This window comes from Rhincodon typus, chromosome 14 (assembly GCF_021869965.1).
Source record: "Rhincodon typus isolate 14 chromosome 14, sRhiTyp1.1, whole genome shotgun sequence".
In the NCBI taxonomy this organism is placed as follows: domain Eukaryota; kingdom Metazoa; phylum Chordata; class Chondrichthyes; order Orectolobiformes; family Rhincodontidae; genus Rhincodon; species Rhincodon typus.
Window position 1 is genome coordinate 35,394,557 of NC_063345.1, and position 26,745 is coordinate 35,421,301.

A 26,745-nucleotide genomic window follows, 5' to 3' on the forward strand; every position below is an offset into this window, starting at 1 on the left:
ATTATGGACTGAAATGGGAAAAAAGGACTATTCTCAAAAGCAAGGATTGTTGCACTTTTAAACAAAAAAGTTACAGAAACTAATTTCCCCTGCTGCTTTGTTCAAGCAGTGAGGTGTGGTGATGGCAGATGGGCTGGCACCAAGGGAACTGTAGAAAGTGAGATTCAGCCAGCAACAAATAGCTGATTGGTTTGTGGAGTAATACCCAACTGCAGATAACTAAGGTCATCTGCCTGCCAACAACTATGTGGTTGCTCAACACCATCCAGGAAAAGCAGTCCGTTTGTTTGACATCCAATCCAACAACTTCCACATTCACTCCCTCCACCACAGATGTAAACCAGCAACAGTACGTACCATACATCAATGCACAACAATAACATACTAATCCTTCTTCAGCAGTGCTTTGCAAACCTGCTATCTCAACCACCTAGAACACAAGCAACAGACACATAGGAACACCAATAACTGCAAGATTCTCTACATTGCACACATCAATAAAACCGTAAGGAACAGGAACAAGAGTAGGGCATTCAGCCCCTTGAGCTTGCTCCACCATTCAATAGGATCATGGTTGATCATTCTTCATGTCCAGTTTCTTGCCTTTTCCCTACAACTCTTGATTCTCCACACAAGTCTGACTTGGAGTGTATCACCCACCATTCCTTTATTATCAATGCATCAAAATCCTGGAGCTGCCTTCTGTAAAAAGTGTACACGAGATAAATAATAGCAGTTCAAGAAAACAGCTTATCATTATCTTCTCAAGGTCAATTAGAGCCAAGCCAAAAATGTAGGTCTTGCACGTGATTCCCACACCACTTTAAGGGATTAGTTGCAGAACTTAATTTTTCAAACAAAAAACATCTGTCTGATAACACAACTTGCATCCAGTTAAGTATCCGATTATTATAATGCATAGCAGGCTTAAGCAAGTAATTCTAAAACAGATTTGCCACCTTTAGCTCAAACTAAATGGCAGCCGATGTGCAGTTGTCCACTCTCAGGGAGTTTCAGTTGCACTCAACGATGTGCAATCGCCTGGACATCTTTAAAACTACAAACTCGACACCAAAAGCTATCAATTAAAATGGAGGACTATTTACTACTCACAACTGTTTATTATGGGACTATATTCGTTACTGAGCCTTTCAATCTTGTTATATTCTACGTTTAGTGAGCGGTAAACAAAAGCAACGCCCACATCCAATATATTCCCCGATGCTGTTTTCCATGGGATTCTGAACTGTGCGTAATATGCCAATCCTGGTGCAGGCAGGAGGCATGAGGGAAGATTCAAGCTTTTCAACCGTGAAAGTCAGTCCAATAACGTGGAAAAGGTTAAACCTAGAATATGACTTTAAACTACTCGAAAATAAACTATCGAGCCATATCAAAAAGGTTTTGATCGACATTTGAAACGGGCATCTAATTAGAGTTCACAAGGCAGATTTTCTGTAAGCATCAAAGAAACAATGAGCTCCTGCTATGGGGAACAGGGGCTTTACAGGATTTGCAGCTCCTGTTGTTTGTTGCTGTGAACTCGGAAGACTCTCCGAACGAGCACAGGTGTCGCTTCTGAGTGAAAGATTGACCGACCAATGGGGAGATGTGGAAACGTCACCTGTAGCTGCAGGTCGGGGCGGGACATTTGGTGTTGGAGCGATCGCTTGGGTCTCGGGGCTGAAATACGCTTCGGAGGTGTACTGAGGCACTGTTCGAGCTGTCACTCCTCCAGCCCCATGTCGGCTGAGCGCGACGCCGTGCAGATCCCCGATGACTTGGCGTTCGCCTCGTTCAGACAGCGCTGTGAATCGGAGCAGGGCTGGCAGCAGAAATACAGTAAACTGGAGATAGGCGTCTGGGTGCAGGCCGCGACTGAGGGCAAAGCCGTCCATAGGATCAAGGTAAAAGAAACAACGGGGCAGGGGATTGACAGGGACTGGGAACATTGGGGGTCAACGTGGGTTGCCCTGGGGAATGGGGAAATAATGAGAAAAGAAAGAAGTCGTCATTACTTATCACCGCCATAAAGACCACACCGCCCCATGAGTAATGAAGTTCGTTTACAGAATACTCGCTGGTGTAATGTGTGGAAACGTAACTCTGCAAAGAGAGACAAGTGAAAAGATCATCTGTTTGATTACACTGTGGGACAAATGTTAGCCTGAACACCAAGCCAACTCCCCTACTCTTTGAATAGTGTCATGGGATCTTTGGAAGGACAATTTAACACGTCATCCAAAAGAGGGCACCTCGAACAACGCAGGAATCCATCAGCATTGGCCTATTTTATATCTAAGTCTATATCCAATCTTTACATACTGATGGGAATACAACTGAGCCAAAGCTAAACAAATAATAGTTACTGAAAAGTCTAGCAGTGATAGAAGGGGGAGATGGTTCAGAAATCCAGAAGAGACTGGCAAACATATCTAGAGGGATAGAAGAGATGAAAAGGACAAATGCAATTGAAACCGTGCAATAGGATCTAAGATTTTTGTTTGAAATGGTTTGTAAAAAGGGGACTAAGATCCCAGTTGCAAATTCTTCATCCAGAATGCAAACCCATCTGTTCTCAAGATGGACGGACTGCACATTTCCATCTTTTTAATTCTCACTTTCTGGTGCACCTCTTATCTAACACCCAGTGTCATTTGTAGGAGTAGCATCACTACAAGGTTTGCAGTGGTTCATGGAAATAGCTGACTATCACTTTTATTAAAACAGTAGGGATGAACAATAAATCAGGTGTCTGATACTATATTACCAAGGACACATTTTAATTGTGGTTTTGTTATTTATAAACAAAATATAGTTGTTATCAAGAAGGGAGCATGATGTTATTTATAGCAAAGGAAAAACGTGCAAAGGATTTGAATGTTATTGGCCCCAAATTGGGGTCCTAACGAACAGAAAGTACTGGTAGACTATCCTTGAATCTGCTATCAATAAGGTGTCTTTGTGTTGTTACATTAAAATATGCAAAAGTAAGTTACTGCAAATCAAATGGTAAAGATTTAGTGACTTTCTTTTTATTTTAAGCATGCTGATTTCAATACTCTAAACCTACTGACAATGCTAATATGAAATTGCAGAGTATACTGATATCTTCCATGATATTAACTAGTATTAAGTGTCTTTTGAAGGTGTAGAATTTAAATGATAAAGACTTTGGCAACTATATAATTATTAGTAGCAATCTAAGGAATAGGAATATCTTAATTATAGGAATTTTCAGAGCTTGCCATTGAACATATCTGCTATAATACTTATAAGTAGTTTGATGTGGCACATCTCTGAAATTCCACATTGTGCTGCAATATGAGCTTTGCCTTTTTATCTATCTTTCCCCTCAAGTTCCTATTTCACTAGGCTATATTAGCAACGTTTTATTTATTTCTGAAGCGACAGCCATGTGATGGGATGGATGCTTTAATCTTAAATCAATGACAAAGGTGGTAGAATCACCAAAGCATGTTCTGAAGTTGGCCACTACTTGCAAGAAAGGTGTTTTTTTTTTTTTTTTAACCTCCCCAGGTTCTTCTGTATGGAATCCATTTGTAATGCCTCAGTTACATGTGTTACAGCAAGGTTAGCAAGGTGGATAAATGAAAAGCTTTAGCAAGACAGGGTGGTGAGGAAGGCATTTGGCATGCTTGCTTTCATTGATCAGAGTGTTGAGTATAGGAGTTGGAATGTAGTGGCTGTACAAAACATTGGTGAGGCCACTTTTGGAATACTATGTACAATTCTGGTCACCCTCTTTATAGAAAGGATGTTCTTAAACTAGAAAGGGTGCAGGAAAAATTTTTAAGGATATTGCCAGGACTGGAGGGCTTGAGTTACAAGGAGAGGTTGGATACACTGAGACTCTCTTTTCCCCCCCCCCCCCAGAGTGTAGGAAGTTGAGTGGTGACCTTTTTAGAGGTTTATAAAACCATGAGGGGCATAATAAGGTGAACAGCCAAGGTCTTTTTCCATGGGTAGGGGAGACCAAAACTAGATGGCATATGTTTAAGGTGAGAGGTGAAAAGATTTGAAAGGGACCTGAGGGGCAACGTTTTCATGCAGACTGTGGTGTGTGGATGGAATGAGCTGCCACAGGAAGTGGTAGAGGTGAGTACAATTACAACACTTGAAAGACATTTGGACAGGTATGTGAATAGGAAAGGTTTAGAGGGTTACGTGCCAAATGCAGGCAAATGGGATTAGTTAAGTTTGGGATACCTAGTCAGCGTTGATGAGTTGGACAGAAAGATCTGTTTCCATGATGTGACTCTGACTCTATTAAATTCATCATCTGCTTGTATCAGACAGCTAACTGTGATAAAGCAGTCATGTGCGTTTTATGTAAAATGATCTGGTCTCTTTTAATAAATTTTCAGATTAAGTTATAACTGTAAACTGACTTTTCTAAAATCCTCTGCATATCTTTTAATATCACTTGTACTTTAAGGAGCTTTTTGGGTGAGCTTATGGAACTACGATACATAGAGCAGGATAAATGTTTATAGAAGTTATCTATATGACAATGAAACAGTTTTTAAACTGAGGAGTTGCTGTCCAAAAACATTGCTGTAAGTTAATAATTCATAGTCACTTATTTGAATACAGACACGAGGCAGTGTTACTTAAATTTTACAAACTCAAGAAAATCAATTTCTGATTTAATGCAGAAAGTTATTCTCGTGCTGGGGTGCAATATTTATCAAGTCCAGAGTTTATTTTGACATGGGGCAGCCTGGACAGATTCATGCCAGTCATCACCATCTCTAAGAAATAATGGAAATGTAAAGTTCATGGATCTATGTAATACTGCGCTTTTGTTTTTTTTACTGCTTACCTGGAACACTGGCCACTGTGGTGTCATGCACATATTTTCAAGAATTTACCTGATTTTATATATAGTAAAAACAGGATGATTTATGCACTATTCCATTGCGTAGCTTATGCAAGATGCTGCTTTTATGTCTTGCCGCACTTCATTTAGATTTGTTCTAAATTTTAGAGTCCAGAATGCAAGTGTCACCCAGTGGTGGTGTCCTCAGTATGAAGATAGGACTTATCCTGTACAAGAACAGAGCAGGAATCACACCTGTGAATAGTGATCAAAGTCATTTGTGACTGGTAAATTGAGGTTTTTTTTTTTTATTTTTCCCTCACCATCAGTCCTAGGCCCAAGCTGCCAGTTGTTTCCTTTTTTGAGATTCTGGTTGCTCAATCAGTATTGATACCACTGGAGGACCAAATCCCTCCCCTAAAGTGCCCTAGCCACTTCCAGTTCAATGTAAAAGTGTAATGATTGTACAAGGTCTGCCCTGTTTGGGGCTGTTAATCTGGTCCAGTCAGGGAGCTCTGGCTCACAGATATAAACAGGAGTGTCAGAGGTCTTCCTCACTGAGAGCTGGCTCTGAGGGAGCTGGATCAGTGTCAAGGACTCTCTACGTATGAATAAAGAGTGACTTGGTGACAGAATATCGGCCTCTGTGGACTTCAGAAAGAAGGTTGATTCAGCAATGAGGGAAGGCAATTGTGGAAATCAGGAACAAGGTGCAGAGCTGGATGAACACAGCAGGCTAAGCAGCATCATAGGTAGCCTGCTGTGTTCATCCAGCTCTGCACCTTGTTGTCTCGGATTCTCCAGCATCTGCAATTCCTACTATCTCTGATTCAGTGGAAATCAGGACACTTCTTTGCTTCAAACTTGGCTTCAGAGTAAAAATACACTGTTCCGTCTAAGCTGCATAGCTGCAAGATCAAAGTGCATGCTATTATGCAAAAATACTTGTGCACTACACCCCACCAAAGAAAAAGTACCTTGGTATGAAATATAACTCACTCAGAGATAGTAAGAACTGCAGATGCTGGAGTCCAAGATAAGTGTGCAGCTGGAGGAACACAGCAGGCCAGGCTGCAGAGGAGCAGGAAAATTGATGTTGACAGGCATTCCATCCTCACTGACTGAGCTGCTGTCTCTGGTAGACTGTCCTGATTGTGGAACAGAACATACCCAGGAATTGTTCTGGAAGTGTATATCCTGTTAGTTGAAAGTCCTGTGCAAAAACTATACGTAGTGGATTGTTTCTCGACTGCCAAAATTTGGACAAATCCCAAATGTTAGTGAAGAGTCTGCTGTGTATGGTCCTCTGATTTTATATTGCTACTTTATCCAATTTTATTCTTGCATCAAAACCACAATGAGAACCTACAACTTGATGACTTGGTAGGCCATTCAAAAAGCAGTTAAAAGTCAAGCACATTGCTGTATGTCTGCAGCCATATAATAGACCAGACTGCCTAAGGACATCAGACTACCCTCCCTAAAATACTTCTTTGGGAACTATATAGATGATTATGAAAATCTGAGTTTTACAGTCAGTTTTACAGTACTTTTTCAGTTCTGTTTAACTGAATTTAAATTTCGCTTCTACCAGCTGGGTTTTAAATTCTCTCAATCTTTATACCAAGCTTCTAGATTACTGTTCCAGTAACAATTGCTATGCTATTGTAGATGTTTCTGTCTGTGGTGGGGAACAGTGATAGACACGCACATAAGCATCTTTATGCCATCATCTGATTATGTAATTAAGAAGGTCTAGATTAGATTTGCGTGTGTTAGGAATAATTGAACAGAACATTTGCTCCATCTTTATCACAGTTTGTAATCTGTGTGGGAAGAAAAGAACTATGAAGTCACATGAAAATGTTTTCATACCAAACAAAGTCATCAGTATTGCTCCAGATTTCACTGTTTGAATGAAACTATGCCCTGATTTATACATTTTAAATTCAGGTTATGTTATTTACACATATGCACTTTAACTGGTAATGCCTTCTTTAAAAAAAGTACAATGTGATTAGGAAGGAAAAAAATTTTATTTATATACGCTTTCTACATGTCAAAATGTGTCAAGAAGTGCTTCACAAGGTGTAATTTACTTTAGAGTTCAGTTTTACCTAATGTGGCAAAAGTTCTACCACTGCTATATTTCATTTTTTAAAAAAAAAAAACTAGATCTGGTTTTTTTAAACAAGATCATAGAATTATACAGCACTGAAGGAGGCCATTTCAGCTGTCATGTCTGTGCAGGCTCTTTGAAATCCCTATCCAATTAATATCTCTCCCATTGTTTCCCCAAGACCTTGAAAATTCTTCCTCTTCAAGTATACATTTGACTTTGTATTTGAATGGTTCTGTCAAAGCTGTTCTCACCACACTCTTTTCAGATTGTTTTCCAGATTATAATTCATTATAGAATCTTGTTTAAAAACAAAACCGTACAACATGGAAACCCTGAGTAAAAATCCCCTTAACCTTTTCCATCTTTGGGGAGAAGAACCCTGAGGTTCCTGGATGCTTTTGTAATAGTCCTATCAATTTGTTCCACGTCATCAAAGATTGATACATGTGAACTTTCTGGTCACTCTGTTCCTACATTCCCTTTTAATATTATACCCTTTTTTGTTTCTCTTCATCTTTCTTTTTTTCCATGAATCAATCTAAACAATCAACACCTCTGCATTAAATTTAATCTGCTATAGGTTTGCTAATTTCAGCAGAATGAATTCTCCTCATTCTATTTATGACATGACCAATTTTGTGTAATCTGTAAATGTTTTTCAAATGATGCTTGTTGCACTCAATTGGTTAGCTGGTTCCAGACCAAAAACCTAGTCCATTTATCATTTAAAGAAATCAAGATTTGAGGGGAATGTGAACAAGAATGTACAGTAGCTTATCTAGATTGGATGTGTAGTCAATCTACATGATAACTAGTAACTAGTAAACAGATGTATTCTAAATTGGCCAGATTCCCTCCTTGACCAAAATATCTGGCCTGTGGAATGGTGGTTTTCACATTATGTAGAGAAGCTGCATTCTCCTGATTTCAGAAGATGCTTGAGTTAGTGTCCTGTTAACTTGGCACTAGACCCATTCAAATAGTTATCTAACCAAAGCGCAGTTAGAGGTTGGACTTAGGGTTGTTTTGCATCTTGCTGCAACAGAGAGATTGATGTTTAGGTTTTATCAGAGTATTTAATCAGTGGCAAAGCAACCCAAAGACTGTAGAACATAGGTGAAGTTATGCTTTGAGTCTTGGAGTCATACAGCACAAAAACCGACCCTTCGGTCCAACCAGTCCATGCTGAACATAATCCCAATCTAAACTAGTCCCACCTGCCTGCTCCTGACCCATATCCCTCCAAACCTTTCCTATTCACATACTTATCCGAATGTCTTTTAAACATTGTAGTTGTACCCACATACCACCACTTCCTCAAGAAGCTCATTCCACACGTGATCCACCCTCTGTTTTAAAAAAAATAGTTTCCCTGTGTCTTTTTTTTTAAATCTTTCTCCTCACACCTTAAAATTGCACCCCCTGCTTTTGAAATCCCCCATCCTGGGAAAAAGACAACTACCATTGACTCCTTCTATACCCCTCATTATTTCATAGACCTCTGAGGTCGCCTCTATGCTCCAGTGACAAAAGTCCCAACCTATCCAACTTTTCTTTATAACTCAAATTTTCCATATCTGGCAACATTCTGGTAAATCCACTCTGAACCCTCTCCAGCTTAATATCCTTCCTAAAGCTGGGTGACCAGAAGTGGACACAGTATTCCAGAAGAGGCCTCACCGATGTCCTGTACAACCTCAACATGACTTCACAACTCTTATACTCCAAGACCTGAGCAATGAAGGCAAGCATGCCAAATGCCCTTTTAACCATCTGTCTATATGTGATGCGAACTTCAAAGAATTATGTACCTGCACCCCTAGGTCCCTCTGTTCTACAACACTACCCAATGCCCTGCCATTAATTGTATAAGCCCTACCCTTGTTTGTATTGGACTCCATCTGTCATTTTTCAGCTCATTGACCCAGTTGATCAGATCCTTTTGTAATCTTAGAAAACCCTCTTCACTGTCTACTATGCCACCAATTTTGGTGTCGTCTGCAAACTTGCTAACCATGACTTATATATTCTCATCCAAACCATTTATATAAATGACAAATAAAGGACCCAGAACTGATCCCTGTGGAACACTGCTGGTGACAGGCCTCCAGTCTGAAAAGCAACCCTCTGTCTACTGCCATTAAGACAATTATGTATCCAATTGGCAAGCTCACCCTGAACCCCATGTGACCTAACTTTACTAATTAGTCTATCATATGCAACCTTGTTGAAGGTTTTACTAAAGTCCAAGTAAACAACGTCTACTGCTCTGGAACAAAAACAAAGTTGCTGGAAAAGCTCAGCAGGTCTGGCAGCATCTGTGAAGGAGAAAACAGTTAACGTTTTAGGTCTGGTGACCCTTCCTCAGAACTGCTCTGCCCTCCTCAGTCTTTTCGGTAACTTTTTCAAAAAAACGCAATCAAGTTTGAGACATGGTTTTCCTTGCACAAAACCATCCCAACTATCTGTAATCAATTTTTGCCTCTCTAAATGTCCACAAATCCTATCTTTTATAATCACATCCAACAATTTACCCACAACCGAAGTCCGATTCACAGGTCTGTAGTTTCCTGTTTTCTCCTTACAACCTTTCTTAAACAAAAGTAGCATTAGCTACCCTCCAGTCATCAGGCACCTTGTAGTTATAGATGTTGCAAATATTTCTGCAAAGGGTCCCACAACGTTCTGGGATACATTAGATCAGGTCCTGGAGATTTATTCAGCTTTATATTTTCTTCAGTTTTGTTTTAAACCTCGGCTCTTGAACAAATTGCTAGTAACTGCTCCGTCTTGATGTGACTGGAAATGAGAGTAAGCTAAATTAAAGGCATAATAAGGCTTTATCTTTCCATCAGTATCTTGTACAGTCAAGATTAGGCTTTGAAGTTTTTCTCCTTCACTGCCCTGGCTCACTATCTGTAGGATCCTGGTAGATTTGTTTTTACTCTATAAAGATCTGTCTGAGTTGAACAACCATTCTGTTATTACAGTAATGGTATCTTGAGTGCAATTAGTTTCATACTGTCCTATGTGTTTTGACTTTTCTGGGATGAAGCCTGGGTTTGGTGCCATGTAGTTTCATTTGTAATATCACAGGGATGGGAAGATAAAAGATCTTTTTGGTGTAAAAATGCTGTGATTTTGTCAAATTTCATTTGAGAATTGCTAATTTTACATGTCTGTCAGCAAGATCCATTTGACTGTCTCACATGGTCTGTTTACACAATGATGTTGCCATTTTAGATGCAGAGATCATATGTTGCTTCTTCCTTCAATTTCAGTACTGGATCACACTTGGTGGCTGGAATTGTCCTTGTTTCATTTATTCCCATTTTTCCTGACATAGCAACATCCTAGGATTATGGAATCCCAATATTACATAGTATTCCAGTTTTTAAACTAGCGTTCTAAGGATTTAATCCTGCAATTCAGCAATGAAATGAAGTTCTGACAAACCAAAGCTTTACAAAGGATGGCCAGTACAGATTTACCTGTCTCTGCTGTATAATTTGCATCACTGTCACCAACACACAATACTTAAAAATGATCCAATTTGTTCTAAAGATCTACTTAAGTCTGACGATTCAACTTTTTATGGACGAAATTCAAACTAACTATGGAAGCAACTGTACAAGTTACATTTATATTGTATGTATTTTGTGCAGAAAGATTGGAGAGCAGAGTGATGAGTAGAAATTCATGAAGGTGGTACGAAGCAAGGAGGAGAAAAAGCACAGGCCTAGAACGGGGATTTAGTGAACCTAAGGGAGGAGCTGATCGTATGGAAGCATTGAGGGAACACTTCCAGAGGATGAGAATAAATTAGTCTCCTTACAGAAGTCAAAGAAACATTAAACAATAAGTAGACAGATGTTAGATGAGGGAAATAGAGCCTGTGGAGAAGGAGGGGCAGGGAAGGCCATGTAGGGATTTAAAGTGGTAAGAATCCTGGGTGGTTTTTTTTTTAAAAGACTTGAGAAGCCACCAAAACTTGGTAAAGCTTCAGTGGCTACAGGAATGTGGAGGTTATTGCAGACGAGAAAGAAATGGAGCTACATTTCATAGCATCTTAAAAATCTCCTGGACTTAGCAATGTGGTTTACAGCTACTCCATTCCTTTATAAACATAAGCAAATATGCTGATTTTAACTTAAAGACAGCAATGTTGCATGAACAGCATTAGACAAATAACTAGTTCTTCTTAGCAATGACTGTGGGAGGTACATTGGCCAAGAAATTACAGTAGCAGTTAATACATGAGGATAATTAAGGTGTAAATCATGGTTTTAGTGGTAGATTTAATAGAAAAGATGACTGATCTTTCAGAGACTGAATACTCTTGGGGGTGATGGATTTCAAATGAGGAAATTTTAGTTCAAGGTTTTAGTGTACCAACATTTCGAGTTTAACTTCATGTCAGATAGGGCTGTGATGATGGGGTTATGGACATATGTTTTCATATGTTAAAAGCACTATGTAAATTATAAGATTGTTGTACAAAGTTTTAGCTTTTTCAGTTGGCCTTTCTCCCTTTTCATGGCTTCAGTTAAAAGATGACTTGGTGATAAAATCTATTTGACATTTTTGTTGCTAAGATTTAAAACCCACAACACAGTGGAGTCTGGCTGAGCACAAACATGTCTACAGAGAATAGATAGGAAGGAATTAATCTCAGAGAATGAGAACTTACTTTTGTGTGAAAAGGGCAAAGTTATCCCCATGTGTGTCTCATTGCTAATCACAAAGTTTTAATTTTCCCAAAGGAATAAATCGTTTATAAACCTCCCCTATTAGAGAACTTTGGTACTTTTTTGTTTGTTTGCTTGCTTGTTTGTTGTTCATTTAACTTGCAAACGTTGTGAGCAAGTTAAGAGGCATGCATGTGAAAATGAAATTAGCTGCTCTAAACTGTCCATTTTCTGAGATTCTATGCCCCATCTTCTGTCAGCTAATGTGTACCTGCTGAGTCATTGCATGTAGTCATTAGAATTTGCAATTAAATTTGGTTAACATTGATTTGGTAGAATTATCTCATTAGGGTTTCGATAGTGAGTGAACAGTGAAATATGTATCCTCCAGAATGATGACAGCATTTGGCTTGACATGATGCTAGTTTACGAAAATAGTCTAGAACCAGCATTGGTTGTAAATAGAAATGGAATTCACTTTTTAAGATACAGATAGTCCTTATCTAATATACAAAGCTCATAGCTTTTAAGATTAAAAAAGAATAGTTTTCCCAGTGTTGTGATCCCAGTTGATGCTAATATTGATTCCAGAGTGAAACCTGGCTTGACAGTCTTATTTTTACAATTTGGTTTCTGTGGTCAGTCACTGAACATTTTCACATGAGGCTGTCAGTGTACTTTTAATAAACAAACCTAAGAAATAGGAGGAGTAGGTCATCTGGCCTGTTGAGCCTGCTCTGCCGTTCAGTAAGATCATAGCTGATCTTTTTGTGGACTCTGCTCCACTTACCTGCCTGCTCAACATAACTCTTAATTCATTACTGTTCAAAAATCTAGCTATTTTTGCCTTAAAAGCATTCACCAAGGTAGCCTCAACTGCTTCACTGTGCAGGGAATTCCACAGATTTGGGAGAAAAGATCCTCCTCACCTCAGTCCTAAATCTGCTCCCCCTTATTTTGAGGCTATGCCCCCTAGTTCTAGTTTCACCCACCAGTGGAAACAACCTCCCTGTTTCTCTCATATCTATTCACTTCATAATTTCTTATGTTTCAATAAGAACCCCATCATTCTTCTAAATTCCAAAAGTATGGTTCCCAGGCTACTCAATCTCTCCTCATTAAACCAACCCTCTCGACTCCAGAATCCACCTAGTGAACCTCCTTGGCACCCCTTCCTGTGCCAGTACATCCTTTTGCAAATAAGGAGACCAAAACTACACAGTATTCCAGGTATGGCCTCACTAGCACCCTTTCTATTCATATACTCATCCAGATGCCTTTTTAAATGTTGTAATTTACCAGCTTCCACCACTTAGTGTCATTTCCATACATGGACCACCCTCTGCGTGAAAACATTGTCTCTTGGGTCCCTTTTAAAATCTTTCCCCTCTCAGCTTAAACCTATGCCCTCTAGTTTTGGACTCCCCTACCCTGTGGAAAAGACCTTGGCTAATCACGCTATCCATGCCCCTCATGATTTTATAAACATTACAGATACATTGGTTCAGCTGCCTTTGGAATACAGTGTCCAATTCTGGTCACCCTACTATGGGAAGGATGTTGTTTAAACCTGAAATGTTTGAGAAGATTTACAAGGATCTTGCCAGGTTTTGAGGGTTTGAGCTATAAGGAGAAGTTGAGTGGGATGGGGCTATTTTCCCTGGAGCATTGGAGGCTGAGGGGTGATCTTAAAGAAGCTCATAAAATCATGAGGGGCATGGATATGGTGAATAGCCAAGGTCTTTTTCCTTGGGGTAGGGGAGTCCAAAACTAGAGGGCATAGGTTTAAGGTGAGAGGGGAAATAGTTAAAAGGAACGTGCGGGGCAACTTTTTCACACAGAGGGCGGTGCATGTATAGAATGAGCTGCCAGAGGAAACAGTAGCGGCTGGTACAATTACAACAGTTAGAAGGCATCTGGATGGGTATTTGGGTAGGAAGGGTTAAAGAGGGATATGGGCCAAATGCTGGCAAATGGGACAAGATTAGTTTACGATATCTGGTTGGCATGGACAAGCTGGACCGCAGAGTCTGTTGCTATGCTGTACATCTAACTTTTTATGAATGGTATGAGTGTTCAAGTAAAGTGCCCTTATGCTAGTTTCTATACCTTCTTTTTGAACCTTAACACTTCTACCTGAAGAACCTTTTATTTTAATATGTTCTCTCTTTCTGTCACCACTTGGTTTCCACTCATCTTACTGCTATGCTGCTCAGCTGCTTCTTGCTTTTTATTTGCTGTCTTAATTTGTACGTTTTATATGTACATTCAAGAGCTGGAGTAGGCAAATCAGCCCCCAAAGTCTGTTGCACTAGTCAGTGTTATCATGACTGATCTGATTGAATGTCAATCCATGTTCCACCTACACCAATAACTTTTCACTCTCTTGTTAAACAAGGATCTATCCACCTCTGCCTTAAAAAATTCAAAGATTCTGCTTCTGCCACCTTCTAGAGAATTCCGAACACTAACCATCCTCTTGAGAGAAAAAGAGCTAAATCACTGTTTTAACTTGTGTCCCCTAATCTTAGTTTCTTTTAAGATTAAAAAACATCCTCTTCTCCTCAATCCTCTTGAGAATGCTCTAACTTGTATGTTTTAGGCAAGTCACCTCTGTCTTCTAGGCTCCAGTAGATATAAGATTAGCCAATCAAACCTTTCCTTGTAAGACAGAGCCCCCATTCCTTATGTATAGTAAATCTTCTCTGAACTGCCTCCAGTACTTTTATATCCTTAAACAATGTGTCCAATACTGTACACTGTACTCCAGATGCAATCTCAGTCAGCAACCTGTATACCTGAAGTATAACCTCCTTACTTTTGCATCCAATTCCTCTTGTGATGAGTGATAACATCCTATTAACTTTACTAATTATCCCAACTGATGAAGTTGCAAGCATTTTCTTTTTGTGGCTTTCTGCACATTCATTGGACATGATTCTCTCCATTAAATTCTCTTCACCAAGACACCAAGTTCAGAGAAGATTTACTAGCTGTATATCTGGAATGGGTTTTTTTGTCTTTCAAGGAAAGATTTGAAAGGCTAAATTGCTGGCTTTTCTTGCTGAATTCCAAGAAATAAACTCTTAGCTTTGGCTACATTTAAGCCCTGAAGGAGGACATTTGCTAGTAGAGTTTTTTAAACTGCTGAACTGTCACCTGCTTCTGACTCCTGACCTCATTTTGTAGGACATAAAAGCTTAAGTAAACCATAAACAGCCATTACTCATAGGCAGTCTGTGAGTCATTTAGTTTAAGCCACACTTCTTGGAACGGCTGTCTTGATCTCACTATTCCAAATAACTTTCTGACCCCTTTCTTCAATAAAATCAAACCTTCACAGCATTGAAAACCAACTATTTTTTGAACTTCTGTCAAACCTGCAGTACATCAGCAGAAAACTGATCATTTCCACACCCTTTTTGTTCTTATCGGTGAGTTAAACAAAAATACCAAGGAACTGCAGGTGTTGGAAATCAAAAAGCAAAATTGCTCAAACAACTCGGCAGGTCTGGTAGCATCTGTGGGGAGGAACCAACGTTAACATTTCAGGTCCAGCGACCCTTCTTCAGAACTGGGGGAAAAGAATTGGTATATATTAGAGAAGGTTTGGGATGGGGACCGAGGAGGAGGAGTAGTAGTAAACGATAAGTGGAGATGCAGCCCAGTGAGAGGGAGAGAAACACAAAGGAGTGGGTAGAGGTCACTCTGGGAGAATCAGTAGCTGCTAATGGGAACCATAAGTGGCTGACAATAGGTTGTTTGTGGTAGCAGACTGTGATGATAAGGCCTAATGTGGGGAGGTTGGGAGAAGGTGCCGAAGCATAAATTTAGTGAACTTGATATCAAGTCCTGAAGGCTGCAGGGTCACCAAACAGAAAGAGGTGTTGTTCTTCCAGCTTGTGCTGAGCTTCACTAGAGGATTTCAGCAAACCTGAGACAGATGTTGGCAAGAGTATGTTGGTGTGTTTGAAGTGGCAGGCAACTAGAAGCTCGGGGTCAGTTTTGCAGACAAAACATAGGTAATTGCTCTGCAAAATACCTAAGTGAGTTAAACGAATGTCATTTCTGCTTTTTTCCTGTCCTGACATAGAAAAGGATCTGATAATTGCTGGCATGAGTTGTTAACAGGGCAAGTGCTAGTCATAAGTCTGCTGTAATGAACAGGGAAGTGAAACCTTGTTGTATAGAAAATAATGTGATCAGAAAATGAAGGTGTCTGATGAACCCTCTGTCAAAAGTTGAAATGAAATCTGAACCTAAGGGTCCTGTGGTGTAATGGTAGTTTCCCTATCACTGGGCCAGAAGATCTGAGTTCAAATCTCGCCTCGCGATGTAATGGCCACAGTGTGATAACATGTCAAGCTGTTACATAAAAATAATGAAAATCTGAATCTTTAAGGGTTTTGGGGAAAGGAGCAGTTTCTGTGAAGTATGTCTGAGTATATATCTTCTTGCAGTCCTATCTATGTCATCTGTCAGAAGTAATTTTTAGAGTTTAATCTTCGGTTTTTAAAAAGTCCAATATCTTGCCTTTGATACATTGAGTGATTTATTTGCAATTGCAGTTGATCTAAAGTTAAGGTCCTGAATGTGACTTGGTTAGCAATAGCCTCTTAGAAATTACAGAAATATGATGTCAGAAGAAAAATTAAATGTTAAGGAACTACTGCTCAAGTTTTGCAGCTTTTTCTCTTTCTGTTTACCCTGCACATACATATTCAGAATTCAAATTCACTTTTTTTTTCTGTTCCACTTTCTCTTGCTCATTTTCCTGGAAATATTCAGCAACCTCTCCAGGTGTTATACCAGACATTAAGAGCACAGTGCTCCAAGAATTTCATTTAGGGAGTGGTTTATGTTGGTGCCACAGTGTGTTAAGAGTGCTGGTGTATTATCTTCTCTTAATCACAATCATAAAAAGAATTATCCTATGAGACTTTAACAACTCATTCCTCTTCCTGTTTCAGTGTAGAATTCAACTTAAAGACACTTCTGCAGAGACTGTGTATGATGTGCTACATGATAACGAATACCGCCTCAAGTGGGATAAGCAGGTCATCAAGACTTTTGACATTGCACGGCTCACGGCGAATGCAGATGTCGGGTATTATTCATGTAAGTTTATTCAAAGAATTCACAAACTTATTTGGTGATTATGTGCTGCTTCTCCAAGAAGTGAATCGGCAATTGTTGAAATTACAGCTAGATGTACATATGACTCACTATATTCTGATAACCCCTTGGGTAATGTTTAACTAATATCCAGAAGATCATCTTACTGGGAGATATTATAGAAGCCCTTGAAATGCCTATTTGTCATGTCAGTTTCTGAGTTTCAGACAAATGAGTCTTGCTGTCTTGGTTTGCTCATGTCAGTTTCTATACAGAGATGTTGAGATGCAGTTGGCAAAGTGAATCCCTATAGAATTAAACTCTACAGACCAGAAGGCTGGTTATATTCCCTCAGTGGGGTTGCTAATTTGTCCTTGTGCTACTGGATTGAAGGGAGAAGTTTACTACATGATGAGTCATCCTGGCAAGTGCTTGGATGTTAATTGAGGATAGACTTAATGCTCTTTGTTGAATAACTTGTCAGGATTCACTGTCCATTCTCTCAAAAAATGTCAAAAAGGAAGTTGGTGCTTATTGAACTGTAGTATGCAGATGAATTATTGAATGTTAGGGTAGGCTACAGAAGCTTATATGGCCTTGATAAATCTGTGCCAATTCCAGCTTGGAGGGGCTGTAGTAGTGAACTGCATTCTTGGAATGTAGTCTCCTTTTTTTTTAAAAGGATGACTGAAGAATCACCCATTTGGGGTGGGTGTAGAGAAAGCATTAGGATCATCTGTTTTATTGTTTTTTGACAGTACTGCTTGTTACATGTGACAAGACTTGAGGGTCTCTGAGAGTAAACTGACCTATTAAGAGGTTTTCTTAATTGCATCAATGTGGCTTGGATCTGCCATAGGCCTTACCCAGTAGGCGTTATCAATGTTAACTATGCTACTGAGGTGTTTGGAAGGGATGTGGCTTGTGGAAATTTAGCTATCTCACCATCAATGGACATAGTACCTAATTTTTTTTAAAGAAATCTTTTATTTATACAAGTACTAATGTTCTCAAAGTGTCTCAATGCTGTATTCAAAAATGAGTTTAAAATGTAATTATTATGTAGTGAAAAGTGGAAATCATGTTGAATTAGCAACTGATTAATCATTTAGCTTTTTTTTTGCTGGTGTTCATTGAGAAAAGTATGTTGGCTAGTTTAAAAAGTTGCTCTTCAGCTACAGTCATGGGATTTTTACTATCTACTTGATCAGGGAGATAGGACAGAGCACTGAGTTGATAGATTTTTCTCAGTGTTTCACAAGATTTGTCAGTTTTGAATATAAATTCACACCCTGCTTTGGGCCTTGGCTCCTGGTTATGTCAAGCAATTAAGGTGTAATAGGAGGTCATTAGGCAGCATTGGTAATACTTTGGAGGTAATCCTTGTTGCCAGGGGATGCCTTTGTGTACCCAATGCCTCCCCTCTCCTCCCCAACTGAGTCCAAAAATGAAATTACAGCCAACTAACTATGGTAGTATTGTATGATATTAACAGATTTCCACAAGAGTAGGCTGCTAGATGCTGTTTTGATCAGGGATGATGTATGATATGAAATACTGTGCTTTGTTTTTTTTTAAAAAAAAAAGTTCAGCTCTTTATGACATTTTGCTGCCTTCCTCGTAGGGAAATGTCCAAGACCCCTAAAAGACAGGGATGTGGTTATTTTGAGATCATGGCTGGTCACGGATAATGATTACATGATTATCAACTACTCAGTGAAACACCCTGTAAGTATGTTTCAAAGTTATCTGTCTCCAATATGTTCCACAAATGAAGGGAAAAGAACTGCATATAGCAACAAGGATCTTGATATAACATCATACTGAAACAAGAGCATCCTATTGCTTAAGAATTTGTTGCAGTTTGGTAAAGCAGCATCAATATGAAGTATAAAAGCAAAGTTCTGTGGATGCTGGAGATCTGACATTATAATATAATGTGCCTGTCTTAGATTTGGTGGTTGATGCTGACCTGAGAGAGTGCTACATTTTAACCCCAATAGTGCAAATGCTCAAAGCTACTAGCATTTCATTTCTTAGAGCAGGGAGGTTTAACAGCAAATTTGTGGATATTGGTCTTTGCTGTTTATACTGAAAATGCAATTGGCAGCACACTTGGGATCAGCTGCACCAATGGAATGTAGAAGAACCTTGAACATGCCCTGATTTTATAGTTCAGGCATCAGTAACTTAAACTTTTTTAGAGGAGTCTTGTGTTTTGGTAATGAAAACACAAACTACTGAAATACTCAACAGATCTGGCAGCGTCTGGGCAGACAGGAAAAAATGAAGTGAATCATTGAATTTGAGGCATTTGGGTTTGGGGGTTTTGATGTGGAGAGGCTGACAAAATGGTGTGGCATATGCCTGAAGACTTTGATACCAGACCAATTTGCCAGGAACAGGACAGGTGGCAAATGGTTCACCTCAACTCAATTGGCCTACTTAATTGGCTAATTGAGAGGGGGTAATCTCCACTTTGTTGGAAAACCTGAGCTTTTCACTGGATTCAATGGGAGAGGTGGAGGGGTTGTATACTCCTCTATATACAAAGACAGAAAGATGACTCTAGCATTCGTACTGTGTGTAATGACCTTCTAGCATGCTTCCAATGCCTGGTTCTGAGGGGCATATCAATGTGTGCGCTCTTCATTCAGATATAGTTCCAATATCATCAAGTGCTCCTGGTTGTGGTGCTGTTAGCCCTCTGTTTACACCAGTAACTCTTGTGGGCAGCTCCCTGTGGCAACCACTTAATCACCTCTTGCCTGTTTAAAAAGTTTCTCCAGTTTCTACTAATTGCCAAAGAGAGGTAGCCCCAGAAAATAGCAGGATTCCTGCTGCCTTGGCAAATCTCATTCGAAGTTCCAGGACTGTAATCTTTTGTCAGAACATTTCAATGAAAGGTCACAAACTTGAAAATTAACTCTGTTTATCTCTTGCCACAGATCTGTTGAGCATTTTCTACATTTCTAACATGCATAGTATTTTGCTTCTGCATTAGGTGTTTAATGTCTGACATTGTGAAAGTATTCTAGGGGTTTTTAAATGATTGGTTGCCATTTAGGATGCCAGTGTAGTTTTCTTGACATTTAAAAATAATGGGTCTCAAATTGGTAATTAGGTTTTGATTTCTTTTTCCAAATCACGTGTAATGCTTTTAAAATAGTGGAAACAGTGCTCCTGAGGTTGAATAGTGAGCCACGTTAGAGTTGCCCTAATGCTGCACTGTCTACCAGTTAATTGTACAAATTGAAGGGTGAACCTGACATTTATTTACCTGTATGCTAAGTGTACTTTCTCCATTGTGATAATGAGGTGAAAAAAAAGACTCATTATTCAATCCTTAATTCGATATCAAAAGGTGCTTTACAGACAGATCATTAAAACAATGTTTAAATAGGAATTTGGGGAGGTGATTAAAGGAAGGTACTGTCAAAAAACAAAGTCTTGAGGTTTTGGAAAGTAAGGAAAGATAGCAGTTAGAGAAGTCTTGAAGAAATTAATGACATCATTTGAGGGTTCATTTAAAGATTTACAAGGATGTTGAGCGATAGTAGGTTGCCAGGTTTGGAGGGTTTGAGCTGTAGGAGAGGCTGAATAGGCTAGGGCTATTTTCCCTGGAGTGTTGGAGGCTGTGGTGTGACCTTTTATAGAGGTTTATAAAATCACAAGGGACATGGATAGGGTAAATAGACAACGTCTTTTCCCTGGGGTGGGGGAGTCCAAAACTAGAGGGCATAGGTTTAAGGTGAGAGGGGAAAGATTTAAAAGAAACCGAAGCGGCAACATTTTCGCACAGGGTGGTGGATGTATGGAATGAGCTACCAGAGGAAGTGGTGGAGGCTGGAACAATTACAACAGTTAGAAGGCATCTGGGTGGGTATATGGATAGGAAGGGTTTAGAGGGAAATGGGCCAAATGCTGGCAAATGGGACAGATATATTTAGGATATCTGGTAGGCATGAATAAGTTGGACTGAAGGGTCTGTTTCCTTGCCGTGCATGTCGATGGCTCTATTCCTTAAGTCAGTAGCTCTGAAAATGAGGATGACTGCAGAAGTGAAATGTTACTACTGCACAGAATTTTAGGGCTAACATCCTAAACAACAACTGTAATATTGCATTTTTGTTTTTTTTTCAAAGGGTATGTCTAATCCAATAAATTGAATAAATAAGTGGAAGGTAATTAGTATTTACAGATTTTGCATGAAAGCATGCATATGGTCTGGTTTCACCTATGGATGTTAACATTTGCTTTTGTCTGTGCTAAGTTTCAGTTACCAAAGACCAGCATTCTCAACCTCAGTTCCCTTCCCTTTCACAGAAATATCCTCCCCAGAAAGATCTAGTCAGAGCTGTGTCCATTCTAACAGGTTACCGAGTCCTACCTACTGGGTCCAAAAGTTGTAATCTTGTGTATATGGCTGAGGCAGATCCTAAAGGTGAGTACTGACAGCAGTAACACTGCAGTATGAAACTTAGGATGTCAAAACATGTTGACTTTTTTACTAATTTGAGTCAAGACAGATGGGTAAATTTTTAGATTATGGATGTCAAGGAATATGGAGATCGGACTGCAAAATGGATATGTTGTACCACACCAGCCATGATTTTATCAATTGGTGGAACAGGTTTGAGGGCTGAACCATATTCTTGCTCCCGTTTTACTTTTAGAGCTGGGTTTTTTTTTCTCTTTCTCACTGTCTAATCCAGTTTTCAAGTCTCGATTTCTTTCATTGGGTATAGTTAGCTCATCCTTCATGATTGCGTATGAGCCTATGTGAATTTTTAGCAGCATATTTCACAAGCGTCAGGGGCTTATTACAGCAAGACCTAATTCCATTTACTCTAAAAGTTGAGTAATGATTAAGAACGGGAACCTTTTATTGATTTACCTTCCAGTATCAACTGGAATTGCAGTTAAACAATAGTTCCTAGTTCAAACCATTTAAGCCAAAAATCATGATTTTTACATATCAAAAATTTTTAATAGTTTCAGCTGAGAAAAGAAAGCTCCTTTGCCCAGTCTAATTGGCATTGCTGTTAATTATAATATTCAATTTTGTTTTCACCTTAACTGTATTTTCACTTTTGTTTTTCTGAAGGATCTATTGACCCCTCACTTTAACATTTGGGCTTTGTTCATAGTTCCTGCAACCAATTGAATAATTCTGGATTGTTCTTTCAGGGTCTCTTCCAAAATGGGTTGTCAACAAAGCTTCTCAGTATCTTGCTCCGAAAGTAAGTAGTAATCACCTTGGAGACTGTGTTCCTGGATTGATTTTTATAGACCAATGTTCAATAAACAATTGGATCTGTTGAATTGAAAATGGCAGTATTTTTAAAAAAAAAAAATTATACTTGTTAAAACTAAAATATTGTTCCTTTTATTCCCATGAAGAAATAAATAACAAAGGCTATTGTCAATCACTTTTTAAATACATATATTGCTGTCCTGTTTTGGGAATGGTGTGCAATACTAACTTTTCTTCTGCCAGAAATGTTTAGCAAGCTTTTTATTTCATCCAATACTCTAACCATGTTCTGGGGATTTTCTAGAATACCAACATGTTGTGTAATTCAGATGCTGATATGCCTGCATTTGTGTGTGGTTCAGGTTCTGAAGAGAATCCATAAAGTGTGTTTGAAGTATCCTGAATGGAAACAGAAGAACAGGCCAGACTTCAAACCTTGGCTTTACCCAGAACAAAATACCTTGCCAACCATGAGCCTCTCTGAACTTTCAATCCAGCATGCAGATTCACTGGAAAATATTGATGAAAGTGGCCTATCTGAAGAGAACAATGGTAGTGATGAAGAAGAATGTGGAACTAAGGGCTTAAAAGACTGAAACCATGTTGCAATGTTTCTTTTGCGGTGCTGTAGGCCCTTGATGTTTGGGGATGCTGCGGAGGAGTCAGCAGGAGTTCATATTAGTTCTTGGAATTTGGGAGGAAAATTCTTAATTGTGGATTGAATTAATGATTGGGGAGAAAACTGTCATTGAACCAAGGTAATGTGTGTTTATATATAGAGAATGACATTCAGGCAATAAATTAAATATCTGTGCACCCTAGGGTTAATACTAGTAGTGACATGTTAAAATGAAGGAACAGCATGAAAATGACTTCTGTGATTTTATTTAGTTTTGAATGCATCTTTCGGAAATGTTATGTTGGGGTAGTGAAAGGATTCTTTGAAATTTCTCCTTTTTAGTGAGGTTGTAGGACTCTTGAATTACATGTGTACAGGGTTTGAAAGAGTATGTACAAGTATTATATGATATTGATTTCAAAGTCACTTTGAAAATGTTTTAGTTAAGTATTTTTGAAACAAAATTACTTGTCCCAGTTTTAGACTGGAGCATCTTATCTCCTCATGTAATAAGGTTCTGATCATCGTGCTCTTTTTTATGAACAGTAATTCTCTACTCTTTTTAAACTACTGAGTGGAGTGAAAGTTCTTGTTTGTGTTCTGTAGGGTCACAATTTTTAAATTTTGCACTACACTGTGTTAAAGTAAGTGAAGAAAATATTAATCCTAAGATTAGTTATTGATACCTTTGCTAATAGTCACCATTCACTTAACTTTGTTTTTTTTCCACAAAAAGTTCATTTAAAAGACTTGGGCGTCTGGTGTTCAACATGGGGATTAAGGGGGTCTGTTTCTCTCCTAGCAGAGCAATTCCTTCAAAGTCTGAGGATCCTTTTTTTTTAATGGTTTGATATTTAAATTGAAATATTCCTTCCCAAGTCCTGCCTTTTTAACACCAGGTTCTCACTGTCTTTTTTTAAAATAAAATCTGAGCGTGCAGCAAGGTAATGCATGAGAGAGATTTTACAATTTGCAGTGGGAATCAAGACTGAAGTGGAGTGTTAATATTTAAATATGTGAGACTCGGCAGCAGATGTACAACTGAGCAAGGGCATGCACGTTGAAATGAAAAATAGTGGGGAAAAATGCATAATGGATGTCAACTGGCAATAAGATAATGTTTTTGATGAATACAAACTTCCTATGTTGCCCTTCATATCACCTTGGGAAAACAATCAATTGCAGTCTTGATGGAATTGGGGTAGCCCCATATACAGGCTTGTGTACATGTTATACACAGTAAATATAGGACAGATGAGGTAAATAAAATTCTCTAGCAAGTTTTAGGCTGGTTTCACATCTAAATTGGTTAGACCTAAATGAGTAATTATTAATAGCGAAGCTTATAACCAATCAGCACCCAAATGCTTTGTTTTATAATGTTGGCAGCAGAGTTTAAGTTTTGTTCAAAATTGAGCAGTTAGTAGATATAACAGTACTTGAAACACACTGTCCTAGAACACACCTCTGCACTATTTTTGATTCCTGACATGAAAGGAACTGCTTATTGTTTCACTGTTTAAACCTTGATGGTTAAGTCAATCTGCAATCATTTTAGTCAGTTGAATAGTAACTAAGTTTAACTGCTATTGAAGTATGTTCAAAATAGGAGACATGATTGTGGATCATATTTTCTACAATCTTATATTTGCAAGAACGGACAGCTACTTGTTCAAAAATTACAATAGCCTTAAGAGATCAGTATATTGTTCTTCAGCTTGTTAATGAACCCTTACAGCAATAAATTTAATATGCTTGCTTCTAAATGTGAATCAAAGGAATATTAAGGCAGGACCCTAATTTTCTTTCCTGAACTTCAAAAAATATTGTCCAACAGAACTAAAGGTGCCTACAGTAATCATACAGACAATGTAGATGTTATAGTGCAATAGAAGCACTGGCATTAAATAAATTAAGTGTGAGTGAAGAGGATATATTTTGAGAACAAAATCTTGGAATTGGAATTTAGGGGTATTTTGTAAAGTGGATTTTTGTAACTGTTGAAAATAAATGAGCAACTTTGAAATAACTGCAGAGAATTTTGGGACCTCAAAATTCTAGTAGGTGCATGAGTCGGAAAACACTTAAAGATATGCTTAGTAACTTGGTTTTGCCAATGAAATAGTCTCTGCTAAAGAACTGCCAATGCAGTTCTAATCATTATTTCTAAATATCGTTGCCTTTTATTTCCTTATTAGGAATCTGTAATGCTAATACAGCTCTCAAATGATTGATTATAAGGCACTGATGATAGGAAAGTGGATACCCTGCCCTGCCTCATAACCAATAAGTGGTTGTATCCAAAAAATGACAATTTGAGAGTATTTATTGAGAGTAATGTGTGGTTGATAAGGATCCACCTCATGTTATTTATGCATCTGCTAGTTTTGAGGTCCCTAAATGTTTCAAACAGGCTGAAAAAAAGTTCTATTTTTGTGAAAAGATCCTTGTTCCTGCTGAGTCATTCGGTGCCATTTTGGGTACGAATGCATTGTCTCTGTTATACACTGGCTTTTTGTCCTGTAGAAACGTTTTCTAAAGAAATTCAGCTATCGATTGACCCTTACAATATTGTCACTTCTGTAGTTTTTGCAGTGTTGTCAGTTAGGGTTGTTGTATGTAAAGCAAAAATTATGCTGAAGCCAATTCAATGTCTTGCTCAAACTTTGTGAGGTTCACTTCAAATTGTTACGACATGGTAATCACTGTCACCCATTGCTCAACTGAACCTTTCCAGTCTAAAATTTGGGATTGCCATGCTAGGTTACTCTAATCACCAAAGGGCCAAGTGTGAAAATTTCACGCACCCATTCATTGTTTTCCTGAAATTTTAGCAATTATACTGGTGTGTTGCCAGTATATTTGTTTACCCCACTGATTTACCAAATGTTTGTTAATTTCCTAGCTTCTAACTCCTGTAAATGTGATAGGAGTGTGCTAATTAAAAATATTAAAGTAGAAAGCTGAGCCCATAACTTGCATTCAATGGAGCATATTTAATGCTTACATTGTGTTTTTCTTAAACTTGGAAAAACCAGAGGAAAAAAACATCTTCAGTGTTTGCATGTTTATGATGTGTATTTTTCTCTTGCCTGCACCATAAATCAAAAGGGAGCTCATAGATACTATCCCAAAATTCAGGGATGAATCCTAGGGTCATTTCTTTTTTTAAAGCACTTTTACATTCAGAATGTGGCTTCACTCGTACCCTGTCTTATTTAGAGGATTGCCAAATCTTTGGAAGTTGTTCTAATATCTGTATCTTCATGTTATTGCTGTCAAATCTTTCCAAATTTTGTGTATCCTCCCCCTCCTATATGGCTAACTCAGCTGTGAAAATATCCATATACTGTTAGTTTTATATCCTTGAATCATCATCTGATTGATCATGGGTTGATTTAAGAGATGTTATTCTGCTTATTCATCAACTCTACCTGAGTTACACTGGCTGAAAAGTTTAAAACTTCCTTTTTTCTTTTTAAAGAGTAGGTTCCCTCCTTGCTCCTTCTTTCCTACCCCATCCCAGCCTACTCAAGATATCTCATGGATGAAAGACCTAAGTGCAATTTTGTATTTCATTCAACTTTGAGAGAGGAATTATTTGCCTGTTGGATGTGCTTAGTATCTCGTATGTCGTTTTGATTTGGTTTTTTTTAAACAAAACAATTACGGTGATTTTTCAAAAACATTGAACTAGAAAAGGAAGCTATTTTCAATTCAATTAGTTGTTCCTCTGGCTGTCCTGTTTATGTGAAGTTCATGTTTTTAATCAAATGAGACAAGATTTATTTTAATGTAGACTTTATCTCTGAAACAATTACATACAGCACAGAATTGCACAGTATCAAGATATTTTAACATGCATCTGTATTTTGTTCTGTATTATATGACACTGATTATCTAAGTCATTTGTATCCATACAACAGTAGCTACTGTCTGAGAAAGTCTTTGAATTAAATCTGCAACTATCAGACAAGAAATCTGGCTTCAGTTTCCTTTCATTACATAACTCTCCGCTAAATTTCTGTATATGCAAATATATCTGAGATTAAGCAAAAGCTGTATTTAGCAAATCTTTAAGACAATTTGAATTGTGCAAAT

At 38.4% G+C, this 26,745-nt stretch overlaps 1 protein-coding gene across 1 annotated transcript; it reads left to right on the forward strand.

Annotated features, from left to right (window-relative positions):
• Positions 1–1,098: 1,098 nt before the first annotated feature.
• LOC109930703 (START domain-containing protein 10-like) lies at positions 1,099–26,624 on the forward strand. Its single transcript, XM_020530170.2, has 6 exons — positions 1,099–1,907; positions 16,624–16,771; positions 18,393–18,496; positions 21,095–21,212; positions 21,959–22,011; positions 22,388–26,624. The coding sequence occupies exons 1-6, from the start codon at positions 1,602–1,604 to the stop codon at positions 22,619–22,621; spliced, it is 963 nt and encodes a 320-aa protein (XP_020385759.2). The 5' UTR covers positions 1,099–1,601; the 3' UTR covers positions 22,622–26,624.
• The last annotated feature ends 121 nt before the right edge of the window (positions 26,625–26,745 follow it).

Excerpts from the sequence above, each read along its gene's own strand:
- LOC109930703 (XM_020530170.2), top strand. The coding sequence starts at position 1,602 with ATGGGGAGATGTGGAAACGTCACCTGTAGCTGCAGGTCGGGGCGGGAC. Across the intron at positions 16,772-18,392 it reads AGATGTCGGGTATTATTCAT|GGAAATGTCCAAGACCCCTA; the intron begins GTAAGTTTATTC and ends CCTTCCTCGTAG. Across the intron at positions 18,497-21,094 it reads ACTACTCAGTGAAACACCCT|AAATATCCTCCCCAGAAAGA; the intron begins GTAAGTATGTTT and ends TCCCTTTCACAG.